The sequence below is a fragment of the Bos indicus genome, chromosome 27 (assembly GCF_029378745.1).
Source record: "Bos indicus isolate NIAB-ARS_2022 breed Sahiwal x Tharparkar chromosome 27, NIAB-ARS_B.indTharparkar_mat_pri_1.0, whole genome shotgun sequence".
Classification (NCBI taxonomy): domain Eukaryota; kingdom Metazoa; phylum Chordata; class Mammalia; order Artiodactyla; family Bovidae; genus Bos; species Bos indicus.
Genome location: NC_091786.1, coordinates 26,792,457 through 26,804,576, shown reverse-complemented (window position 1 = coordinate 26,804,576; position 12,120 = coordinate 26,792,457). Strand labels below are relative to the sequence as shown.

General features: G+C 38.4%; 1 protein-coding gene across 3 annotated transcripts in view; it reads left to right on the top strand.

Annotated features, from left to right (window-relative positions):
* GTF2E2 (general transcription factor IIE subunit 2) overlaps positions 1-12,120 on the top strand; it is an 80,324-nt gene that overhangs the window by 37,766 nt on the left and 30,438 nt on the right. For all 3 annotated transcript variants that reach the window (XM_019953430.2, XM_070781333.1, XM_070781334.1), the window contains exons 4-5: positions 7,750-7,857; positions 9,399-9,581. In XM_019953430.2, coding sequence (XP_019808989.2) covers positions 7,750-7,857; positions 9,399-9,581 — 291 coding nt within the window. The remainder of the gene's footprint in view (positions 1-7,749; positions 7,858-9,398; positions 9,582-12,120) is intronic.

The window sequence follows — 12,120 nt, the reverse complement described above, 5'->3', positions numbered from 1 at the left end:
TTTTTTTTTTGGCCATACTATGCGGCATGTGGTATCTTAGTTTCCTGACCAGGGATCAAACTCATGCCTCTTGCATTGTAAGCACAGTCTTAACCATTGGACCACCGGGGAAGTTGCAGGCTTTATATCTTTATATACTTTCTAAACATACCTTTGAAATATTTTTGTTCTAGTTGTATAGTGGCCTGACTGAAGCCCAGAGAGGCTCAAAAACCTGCCCAACAGTGATGAAGCTTAGGGCCTGGAATATTTCTTTTTAATTTAACTCTTTTTTTTGTTTAAGTAATATGTCTCTAAATATGAAAAACAATATGAGAAGGTATAAATGAAGAAGTCTTGTTCTTGGCTCTAATTCTACTTATTTTCTCTCCTGCTTTACTTCCCATAGGTAGTCTCATTTATTGCTTCTTTGTAACTTTTTCATGGTTCTTTATGTGGAAACAAAGTAGCAATATGTATTTTTGTTTTTCTCCCTATATAAAAGATTTCATACTATGTGTTTTTTAACATAAGCTTTTTAAAAACATTTTAATTTTTAAAAATTGAAATATAATTGACTTTGCATTGTATTAGTTTTAGGTGTACAACATAATGATCTGATATATGTATATATTACGCAGTGAAGTATAGTTAACTGTAGTTACTGTGTTGTGCATTACATCCTTGGGACTTAACTTGTCTGGAAGTATGTACCTTTTGACCACCTTCGCCCATTTTGCTGTCCTCTTATCCCCTCTTATCCCCCATGCCACCTCTGGCAACCACTAATTTGTTCTCTGTAAGTTTATCTGATTTCATATATAAGTGATATCATACAGTATTCGTCGTTCTCTGTGTGACTTAATTCCCTTAGCATAATGCCCTCAAGGTCCAACCACGTTGTTGCAAATGGCAGGATTTCCTTCTGTTATTAAATAACATACCATTCTTCTGTGTGTGTTTGTGTGTGTATGTAAGTAAAAGTTTTTAAGCTGATTTTACTTTTTTAGAGCAGTTTTAGGTTTACAACATAACTGGACAGAAAGTACATGTGTGTGTGTGTCCTCTCCCATCCCCCCAACTTCCAACACTATGGGTATCTTGCACCATAGTGGTACGTTCGTTAAAATCTTTGAACCTACACATTGTTACCACCTGAAGTTTATAGTTGACTTTAGGATTCACTCCTGGTGTTACATGGATTGTAGATTTTGACAAATGTATAGTGAATGTATCCATCATTTACAATATCGTGCAGCGTAGTTTCTGTGCCCTAAAAATCTCTATCCTTTACCTGTTTGTCTCCCTTCCTTTTAACCCTTGAAGTGAAAGTGTTAGTTGTTCAGTCATGCCCACTCTTTGCCATCCAGTGGACTGTAGCTCGCCAGAATCCTCTATCCATGGAATTCTCCAGGCAAGAAGACTAGAGTGGGTTGCCGTTCCCTTCTCCAGGGGATCTTCCCGACCCAGGGATTGAACCTGGGTCTCCCACATATGCAGACAGATTCTTTACCATTTGAACCACCAGAGAACCCTTAGCAACAACTAAATTGTTTATGGTCTCCATAGTTATGCTTTTTCAGAATGCCGTATAATTAATATGTTGTTTTTCAGTCACTGAGTCATGTCTGACTCTTTGTGACCCTGTGAACTGCACCACGCCAGGCTTCCCTGTCCTTCACTATCTCCCTGAGTTTCATGTCCGTTGAGTCAGTGATGCCATCCAACCATCTCATCCTCTATCGCCTCCTTCTCTTACCCTTAATCTTTTCCAGTATCAGAGTCTCTTCCAGTGAGTTGGCTGTTGGCATCAGGTGGCCAAAGTATTGGAGCTTAAGCTTCAGCATCAGTCTTTTGAATGAATCAATCTTTTTCAGTGAATATTCAGGTTTGGGTTACTTTAGGATTGATTGATTTGATTTCCTTGCTGTCTAAGGGACTCTCGAGTCTTCTCCAGCACCACAGTTTGAAAGCATCAATTCTTGAACACTCAGCCTTCTCACATGTGTACATGACTACTGGAAAAGCCATAGCTTTGACTCTAGGCACCTTTGTGGGCAAAATGATGTCTCTGCTTTTTAATACGCTATCTAGGTTTGTCATAGCTTTCCTTTCAAGGAGCAAGTGTCTTTTAATTTCATGGCTGCAGTCACTGTCCACAGTGATTTTGGAGCCCAAGAAATGAAGTCTGTCCCTCTTTGCACTTTTTCCTCACCTGTTTGCCATGAAGTGATGGGATGCCGTGAAGTGATGGGACCAGATGCCATGACTGTAGTTTTTTGAATGTTGAGTTTTAAGCTAGCCTTTTCACTCTCCTTTTTCACCTTCATCAAGAGGCTCTTTAATTCCTTTTCGCTTTCTGCCTTTAGCATGGTATCATCTGCATATTTAAGGTTATTGATATTTCTCCTGGCAGTCTTGATTCCAGCTTGTGCTTCATCCAGCCTGGTATTTCCCATGATGTACTCTGCATATAAGTTAAATAAACAGGGTGACAATATACAGCCTTGACATACACCTTTCCCAATTTTTAAAAAATTTATTTATTTTAAATGAAACAGGAATATTTTTAATGATAAAAGTACAAAGAATATAGACATCTTAAACCATTAGACACCTTAACAACAAAGAAACAGATACATAAAGCAAAAATCAGATGAAATGTAAGGGAAAATAAAAAATATAATCGTCATGAGACATTAACATTTCCTGAAAGTATTTTATCAAGTGCAGAAAAAATAAGAATAGGAGCATCTTGAATGATGGCATTAATGATTTAAATACAATAGATATTAATTAAATACAATAGATATTAATCTATCCTACACAAATATATTTAAAAATTTGAATGTCATATGTTGTTATTAGGTCTCCATAGGGCATTTTAGAAAAACTGGCAAAAAGATAAACATCGCTAAATTTCACAAAGTAGAATTCTTCTGTGTGTGTGTGATTCAGCTATACATATACACACATGTTATTTTTGAAATTATTTTCCATTATAAGTTGTTATAAGATATTGACTACAGTTCCCTGTGTTATACAGTAAAAACCTTTGTTGCTTGTTGCATATCTATTTTTTTCAGTTAGAAATTGAGCTTTCTATTTATACTAAGTCAAGCAAGTGGAATCAAAATGTCATAAATTTTTTAGCTAGGCAAAAATTCATAAGTTTTCTAAATACATGTATTATACATATTATGTATATATATATGTATTTAAAAGCTTTTCTATTGTGCCTGATAAAGAACATCAAAAGAAAAAAAAGCAATGAAGAAATTGGAAAACATAAATTAAACGGGAGCACTGAATATGAGATAGAAAAAGTGAAACAACCTAGATAAAAATAAAAGATCCTCATATAGTTCAATTGTTTTTAAACATGGCTGCTCATTAGAAACATATCTGGAGCTCTGGCCAAAAAAAACCAAAAAGCAATCCCTGGGCATTTGTATTTTTTCAAAAAATCAATAGCCAGACAAAAAATAAAAGATAATTACAATTGCAAGCCATAATGGTAACATCGTTAACCTAGCAATATGAAATAATTACATACAATTTGGGGGGTCAAGCAGAGTGATGTGGTAAGTGGAAGTGCATACATGCCCGTGTTTTCATCTGCTCAGCCGGTCTGTGTCTTTTGATTGGTGCATTTAATCCATTTACATTTAAAATAATTATTGATATGTATGATCCTATTACCGTTTTCTTAACTGTTTGGGGTTTATTTTCTTTATGTAAAATTTTTCCTTCTCTTGTTTTCTGTTTAGAGAAGTTCTTTTAGCATTTGTTGTAAAGCTGGTTTGGTGGTGCTGAATTCTCTTAACTTTTGCTTGTCTGAAAAGCCTTTGATTTCTCCATCAAATCTGAAAGAGAGTCTTGCTGGGTAGAGTATTCTTGGTTGTAGGTTCTTTGCTTTCATCACTTTAAATATATCTTGCCATTATTCCCTTCTGCCTTGTAGAATTTCCGTTGAGAAATCAGCTGATAGCATGATGGGAGTTTCCTTGTATGTTACTGGTCATTTTTCCCTTGTTGCTTTTAATAGTTTTATCTCGATCTTTAATTTTTGTCAGCTTGATCACTATGTGTCTCTGTATGTTCCTCCTTGAGTTCATCCTTCCTGCGACTCTCTGTGCTTCCTGGACTTGTTGATTATTTCCTTTCCCATGTTAGGGAAATTTCCAGCTATTATTTCTTCATATATTTTCTCAAGTCCTTTCTCTCCTCCTTCTGGGAACTGTATAAAGTGAATGCTCGTTTGTTTAATGTTGTCCCAAAGGTGTCTTAGGCTGTTTTCATTTCTTTTCATTCTTTTTTTCTATATTCTGTGGCAGTGATTTCCACCATTCTGTCCTCCAGGGTGTTTATCCGAGCTTCTGCCTCAGTTGTTCTGCTATGGATTCCGTCTAGTGTATTGTTCACCTCTGTTTGTTCCTTAGTTCTTGCAGATCTTTGGTAAACATTTCTTCCTTCTTCTCAATCTTTGCCTCCATTCTTTTTCCAAGATCCTGAATCATCTTCACTATCATTATTCTGAATTCTTTTTTCTGGAAGATTGCCTATCTCAACTCATTTAGTTGTTTTTCTGAGGTTTTATCTTGTCCCTTCATCTGGGAGTTACCTTTCTGCTTTTTCATGATGGTTAACTTTCTGTAATGTGGTTTTGTTTTACTTGCTATGGGATTGTGCTTCTACTTGCTTCTTCTGTCTGGCCTCTGATGAAGGAGGCTAAGAGGCTTGTGTGAGCTTCCTGATGGGAGGGACTGGTGGTGGGAAAAAAATGGGTCTTGCTCTGCTGGGCAGGGCCTTGCTGACTAAAGTCAGTCAGTCAGTTCAGTCACTTAGCCGTGTTTGACTCTTTGCGACGCCATGGACTGCAGCATGCCAGGCCTCCCTGTCCATCACCAACTCCTGGAGTTTACTCAAACTCATGCCCATTGAGTCAGTGATGCCATCCAACCATCTCATCCTCTGTTGTCCCCTTCTCCTCCCGCCTTCAATCTTTCCCAGCATCAGGGTCTTTTCCAATGAGTCAGCTCTTTGCATCACATGGCCAGAGTATTGGAGTTTCAGCTTCAGCATCAGTCCTTCCAGTGAATATTCAGGACTTATTTTCTTCAGGATGGACTGGTTTGATCTTACAGCTCAGGGGGCTCTCAAGAGTCTTCTCCAACACCACAGTTTAAAAGCATCAATTCTTTGATGCTTTTAAAAGCTCAGCTTTCTTTATAGTCCAACTCTCACATCCATATATGGCTACTGGAAAAACCACAGCCTTGACTAGATGGACCTTTGTTGGCAAAGTAATATCTGTGATTTTTAATATGCTGTCTAGGTTTGTCATAACTTTTCTTCCAAGGAGTAAGTGTCTTTTTATTTCATGGCTGCAGTCACCATCTGCAGTGCTGAGTAAAACTTTACTCCAATTATCTGCTGATGGGTAGGGTTACGCTCCCTCCCTGGTAGTTGTTTGGCCTGAGGCGACCCAGCCCTGGGGTCTTTGAGCTCTATGGTCCAGTTAAGGGCGACCTCCAAGAGAGTTTACACCAAAGGGGACCTTCCCAGACAGCTGTTGCCAGTTCCCCTGTCCCTGTGGTGAGCTGCTGCTGACTCAGGCCTCCACAGGAGACTCTCCAACACTAGCAGGTCGGTTTGCTTCAGTTTCTTGTGGAGTCACTGCTCCTTTCCTCTGAATCTTGTTGTATGCAGAGTTTTGTTTGCGTCTTTCAAGACTGGAGTCTCTGTTTCCCCTAGTCCTGTGGAAGTCTTAGAATCAAATCCTGCTGACTTTCAAGGTCAGATTCCCTGAGGATTCCCAGTCCCTTTGTTGGGTCCACAGGCTGGGAAGCCTGATGTCGGGTTTCAAACCTTCACAACAGCGGGAGAACTTCTTTGCTATTACTGTTCTGCACTTTGTGGGTCACGCATCTGGTGGGTGTGGGATTTGATTTCATCCTGATTGTGCCCCTCCTACTGCCTCACTGTGGCTTCTTTGCCTTTGGACATAGGATATCTTTTTTTGGTAGTTTCCAGAATCCTCCTGTTGATGGCTGTTCAACAGCTGTGATTTTGGTGTTCTCCCAGCAGATGAGTGCACGTCTTTCTACTCTGCCATCTTGAACTGGAAGTCCTCCTTTCCCAATTATGAACCAGTCTGTTGTTCCATGTCCTGTTCTAACTGTTGCTTCTTGACCTGCTTACAGGTTTCTCAGGTAAGGTGGCCTGGTATTCCCATCTCTTTGAGAAATTTCCAGTTTGTTGTGATTCACACAGTCAAAGGCTTTAGCGTAGTCAATGAAACAGAAGTAGATGTTTTTTTGAATTCCCTTGCTTTTTCCATGATCCAACAGATGTTGGCAGTTTGAGCTCTGGTTTCTCTGCGTTTTCTAAATCCAGCTTGTGCATCTGGGAGTTCTTGGTACATGTACTGTTGAAGCCTAGGATGAAAGATTTTGAGCATTACCTTGCTAGCATGTGAATGCGCACAATTGTGCTGCAGTTTGAACATTCTTTGGCATTGCCTTTCTTTGGGATTAGAATGAAAACTGACGTTTTCCAGTCCTGTGGCCACTGCTGAGTTTTCCAAACTTGCTGGCATATTGAGTGCGGCACTTTCACAGCATCATCTTTTAGGATTTGAAATAGCTCAGCTGAAATTACATCACCTCCACTAGCTTTTATTGTCGAAATACTTTCTAAGGCCCACTTGACTTCACATTCCAGAATGTCTGGCTCTAGGTGAGTAACCACACCATTGTGGTTTTCTGTGTCATTAAGACCTTTTTATACAGTTCATGATGTACTCCGCACATACCATTTGCACTTCCACCAGCAAAGAATGAGAGTCCTGTTCCTCCACTTCCTCACCAGCATTTGGTGTCAACGTATTTTTCTTAATAGTTCGTATTGGACATCTTTGCAAATCAGCACATTGCGAACACCTGCATTTTCTTTTTTAACATCTGTATAGTAGCATTGATATGCTGTAATTTAATAAGTCCTCTGTTGATGGGCCCTTGTTGTTCAGACACTTAGTCCTATCCAACTCTTTGCAACCCCATGGACTACAGCACGCCAGGCTTCCCTCTCCTTCACTATCTCCTGTGGTTTGTTCAAACTCAGGTCCATTGATGACCACTTGAGTTGTTTCTAGTATTTTCCTTTTAAAAGGATGCTGCAGGTAACCTTTCTGCTTTTCTATGTTGTAGTTCTTCTAGGGTAAATGCTCAGAAATGGATTTGCTGAATCAAGGGCTTCTGTGCATTTCTGTTGCCAAATTCCCTTCCAAGGAATCGTATCAATTTGCATTGTTTACCAGTGGTGTGTTAGAGGGCCTGTTTGCTTATAGCCTTACCAGTTGAGTTGTCAGATAAGGATTTTTGCCAGTGTAATAGATGAGAAATATCTTAGTGGAAGTTGAGTATCTTTTCCTCTGTTGATGGTCATTGGCATTTCTTTTTTTGTGATTTATATGTTCCTGTTTTTGGGTCCTTTTCTTGTTAGCTTTTTGGAACTGTTCAAATGTTAGGAAGGTTAACTTTCTGTGATAAGAATTGCAAATGTTTTTTTCTCATTTTATTGTTTGATTTTATGTAGCTTCAAGTTTGAACTCAGTTCTGATTTTATAGTCCATTCTCTTCATCACTATAATTGTACTGCCTCAAATAATTACACATTCTGCATTCCTGAAAAGATTCATTTAGCCTATTATTTAATACATCTAGCATTTTAAAACTGTCTTCAAATAGCAATTTCTTCCTTCAATAGACACGGCATCAGCGAGGAGATACACATCCTCTTACTTTAGAAGAAATTTTGGATGAAACGCAACATTTAGATATTGGACTCAAGCAGAAGCAATGGCTAATGAGTGAGGTAAGAATAGTCTTAAATTATTGTAAAAAATGTTTTTACTGTCAGAAGGGTTTTCATATGCTGAAATCTGATAAGTTTTTTCTTAAAAGAATTGGTATAGGGTTTGTTTTTTTTAAACATACACATTTTGAGATTGATTTGTTTTCATATATTCTGTGTATCTATTTTTAAATGTCAGACAGTAGCATTAAAGTTGTAAAGAAGTCAGTCACTACTAATTTTTCAGTTTTTACAGAATAATTGATGCTTATTTTGAATTGCTAAATTTGTATGTATTGACAGATTGTATTGTTTCTATGTTTTGGGACATTTAAAGCATGAAGTATTATAGGGAAAGCGAGATATTTGTTAAGAAATGTATTTGTTGTACTGCTACTGCTATTATGAGTTGATAGTGATGTTCCTGCCTCTGGCAAGTCACTTGGAAAAATAACCATGAATATTTTGTATATATACACACAACATTGGAAGAAAATGAATCTGAAAACAATCAGTGACTGTGTTAATTTGGAAATGAGTAGCACTTTAAAAATTGAGATATTTGTCTCTTTTCTGGTTAAGTATGAAATGACAATTCAGTAAAGCAACTTTCTAAGACCAGTGCTGATTTTAAATGTAAGCTTCCTAAAATAGAATTCAGTTTACTTTACCAAGCAAGACAGTCTTGATTTTCATAATGTAAAATGAACTAGTTAGGCAGTATCATTGTGGCTCATTATATTAGTGATATACGAATGGTGGTAATCCACATTTTTGATGCTTTTCCTAATTTTGAAATTTCATGGATTACTGACATTAGGTAAAGGTTACTTTAATTACTGTTCTGTTCTCACTTCTTCTGTTTTTTTTTATCCTTTCACGGTCAGGCTGGCAACTGTAGAAGAAAATAAAATGGTTGCTCTTTCTTGAAGAGCTTTCCTTCTGGTATTAGCTATACAACAGAACTGACTGGGAACATAATTATATTCAGAAATTTCTGTATTCCTTCTCAGTTTCAGTCTCAACTGACATTATAGGTAATTCGTATCTGTACTACTCTGGTCCTTTTGAAGTCCTTCTACAGCTGGTAGTGCCATTTGATACCGTGTGGACAGACTGAGTTTTGATATGTTCATCCCAGGGGAATGTTTCTCACGTTATAATCCCGATATGTGATACTTTGAGGGTGGGTAGGCAGTGGCTATTGATGTTAATAGGTGTGTTTTTGATTCTCACCTCTTTTGTCTTCTGAAACAATATGGGTACATTTTCTTCAAAGCAGTTCTAATAAACTGGTTTCTTATCCAGAGATTCTATGTAAATAATAAAGTTTGTTTTTTTTTTTTTCCCATAAAAAGTGAGCATCATGCTGATCTCTGTCTGTTGTTTTAGATGCTGTTGATAGATAGCCTGTTGTTCAGATCTGTTGATATCCACAAGCTACTTTTAATTTGCCTCTGTATTAGGTATTGTTTTTTTTTTTTTTTAGTATTAGTAGAATTAAATAATGCATGTATGGTATTTCCTTTTGTTAATATATTGAAATTGTGTCACTGTTCCAGGCACTAGTCAATAATCCCAAAATTGAAGTAGTAGATGGGAAGTATGCCTTTAAGCCCAAGTACAACTTGAAAGATAAGAAGGCTCTGCTTAGGCTCTTAGATCAACATGACCAGCGAGGCTTAGGAGGGATTCTTCTAGAAGACATCGAGGAAGGATTGCCCAATTCCCAGAAAGCTGTCAAGGTAACCCCTCTCTTCTTTCTACACCTTAATATAACTTGAATTGATACTGTCTTTTGGCTTTAAAAAACATCAGGACTTAAAAAAAATTATTTTAAAACCTTCATCATCAGTTGAAGATTTGAAATTTGTGTTTTGTGCTGCAGAACAGGACAGAACATTGTCATTTTTGTGTAACTTTTGACACCTTTCTCGTGTTGTTGTGTATAATTGATTCTTCACAATGCATCTGCAAAGATTTCCTCAATGGCATAAGTGTTTTTCTTTTAAGTTGTTAATGTTTGTATTTAAGAACTCCTTCAACAGCACTTGGGCACATTGCCAACCCGAGGGAACCAGAGGCTTTAACACACAAAAGCATTGACTAATAACTTGGTGTTGCATTCTGAAAGGGGCAGTCAGTAAATGTGATAGAGATTATATTTCTAGTTTAAATTTTCAACTCTCTTGGGAAGGCTGCTGGTCTCTGTTAGTTTCTAATGACTGCTGCTAACCTGGAAGCTTTAGGTTCTTTTTTTTTTTTTTTTTTTTGCTACCCGTGGAGAAAGCTTGCTTCTTTCTCTCCTTTGTAGTTCAGTTACATGTGTTAGATCTTTTTGGTGTTGTCCCATTAGGGCCTTGGCGGGGATGGGGGGGAGGTGTGTGCGTGCGTGTGTACGCGCATATGTGTGTGCCTGCTTTTGGACTTTTTTTGTCCTATTGATCTGTTGTTAATAATACTTATTTTTTACCTTCAATTTGTTAAAGCCAAATTGGTGAATTCTTTTTTTTTTTTTAATAGTAAAGATGTTTTATCAGTGTTCACAATCAATAGCCAGACAAAAAATAAAAGATAATTACAATTGCAAGCCATAATGGGAACATGATTAACCTAACAATATAAAATAATTACATACAATTTGGGGGGTCGAGCAGAGCAGTGAGCGGAAGTGCATAAATGCACCTGTTTTCATCCTCTCAGCCAGTCTGTGTCTTCTGCTTGGTGCATTAAATCCATTTACATTTAAGGTAATTATTGATATGTATGATTTGTTTTGGGTTTGTTTTTTTGTAGGTCTTTTCCTTTTCTTGTGTTTCCTGCCTACAGAAGTACCTCTGGCATTTGTTGTAAAGCTGGTTGGGTGGTGCTGAATTCTCTGAACTTTTGTTTGTCTAGAAAGCTTTTGATTGCTCCATCAAATCTGAAGAATGTTGCTGGGTAGAGTATCTTGGTTTTAGATTCTCCCCTTCCATCAGTTTACATATATTGTGCCATTCCCTTCTGGCTTGTAGAGTTTCTGTTCAGAAATCAGCTGATAGACTGATGGGAATTCCCTTGTATGTTATTTGTCATTTTTCCCTTGTTGCTTTCAGTATTTTATCTTTGTCTTTAATTTTTGTCAGCTTGATTAATTACTATGTGTCTCCATGTGTCTTGTGTTTATCCTTCCTGGGACTTTCTGTGCTTCCTGGACTTGGTTGACTTTTTCCTTTCCCACGTTGGGGAAGTTTTCAGCTATTATCTCTTCATATATTTCCTCAGGTCCTTTCTCTCTCTCTTCTCCTTCTGGGATCGCTGTAATGCAAATGTTGATGCATTTAGTGTTGTCCCAGAGGTGTCTTGGGCTGTCTTCATTTCTTTTCATTCTTTTTTTCTATATTCTGTTCTGTGGCAGTGATTTCCACCATTCTGTCCTCCAGGTCATTTATCCGTGCTTCTGCCTCAGTTATTCTGCTGTGGATTCCTTCTAGGGTACTATTCATCTCTGTTCTTTAGTTCTTGTAGGTCTTTGGTAAACATTTCTTGTATCTTCTCCTTTGTTTTCCCTAGATCTTGGGTCATCTTCACTATCATTATTCTGAATTCTTTTTCTGAAAAGTTGCCCATCTTTACTTCATATAGTTGTTTTTCTGGGGTTTTATCTTGTCCCTTCATCTGGTAGGTACCTTTTTGCTTTTTCATGATGGTTAACTTTCTGTAATATGGTTTTGTTTTACTTGCTGTGGGATTGTGGTTCTACTTGTTTTTTCTGTCTGGCCTATGATGAAGGAGGCTAAGACGCTTGTGTAAGCTTCTTGATGGGTGGGGACTGGTGGGGAAAACTGGGTCTTGCTCTGGTGGGCAGGGCCTTGCTCAGTAAAGCTTTACTTCAGTTATCTGCTGAGGAGTAGGGTTGCATTCCCTCCCTGGTAGTTGTTTGGCCTGAGGCAACCCAGCCCTCAGGTCTATGGGCTCTATGGTAGGGTTGATGGCGACCTCCAAGAGGGTTTACACCAGGGGGGACCTTCCCAGCCTGCTGCTCCCAGTGTCCCATCCCTGTGCTTGGTCCCTGCTGACCCACACCTCCACAGGAGACCCTCACACCAGCAGGTGGTTTTGGTTCAGTCTCCCGTGGAGTTACTACTCTTTTCCTCTGGGTCTTCGTGTGCGCGTGGTTTTGTTGTGCCCTCCAAGACTGGAGTCTCTGTTTCCCCCAGTCCTGTGGAAGTCTTGTAATCAAATCCCGCTGGCCTTCAAGGTCAGATTCCCTGGGGATTCCCAGTCCCTTTGTCGGGTCCCCAG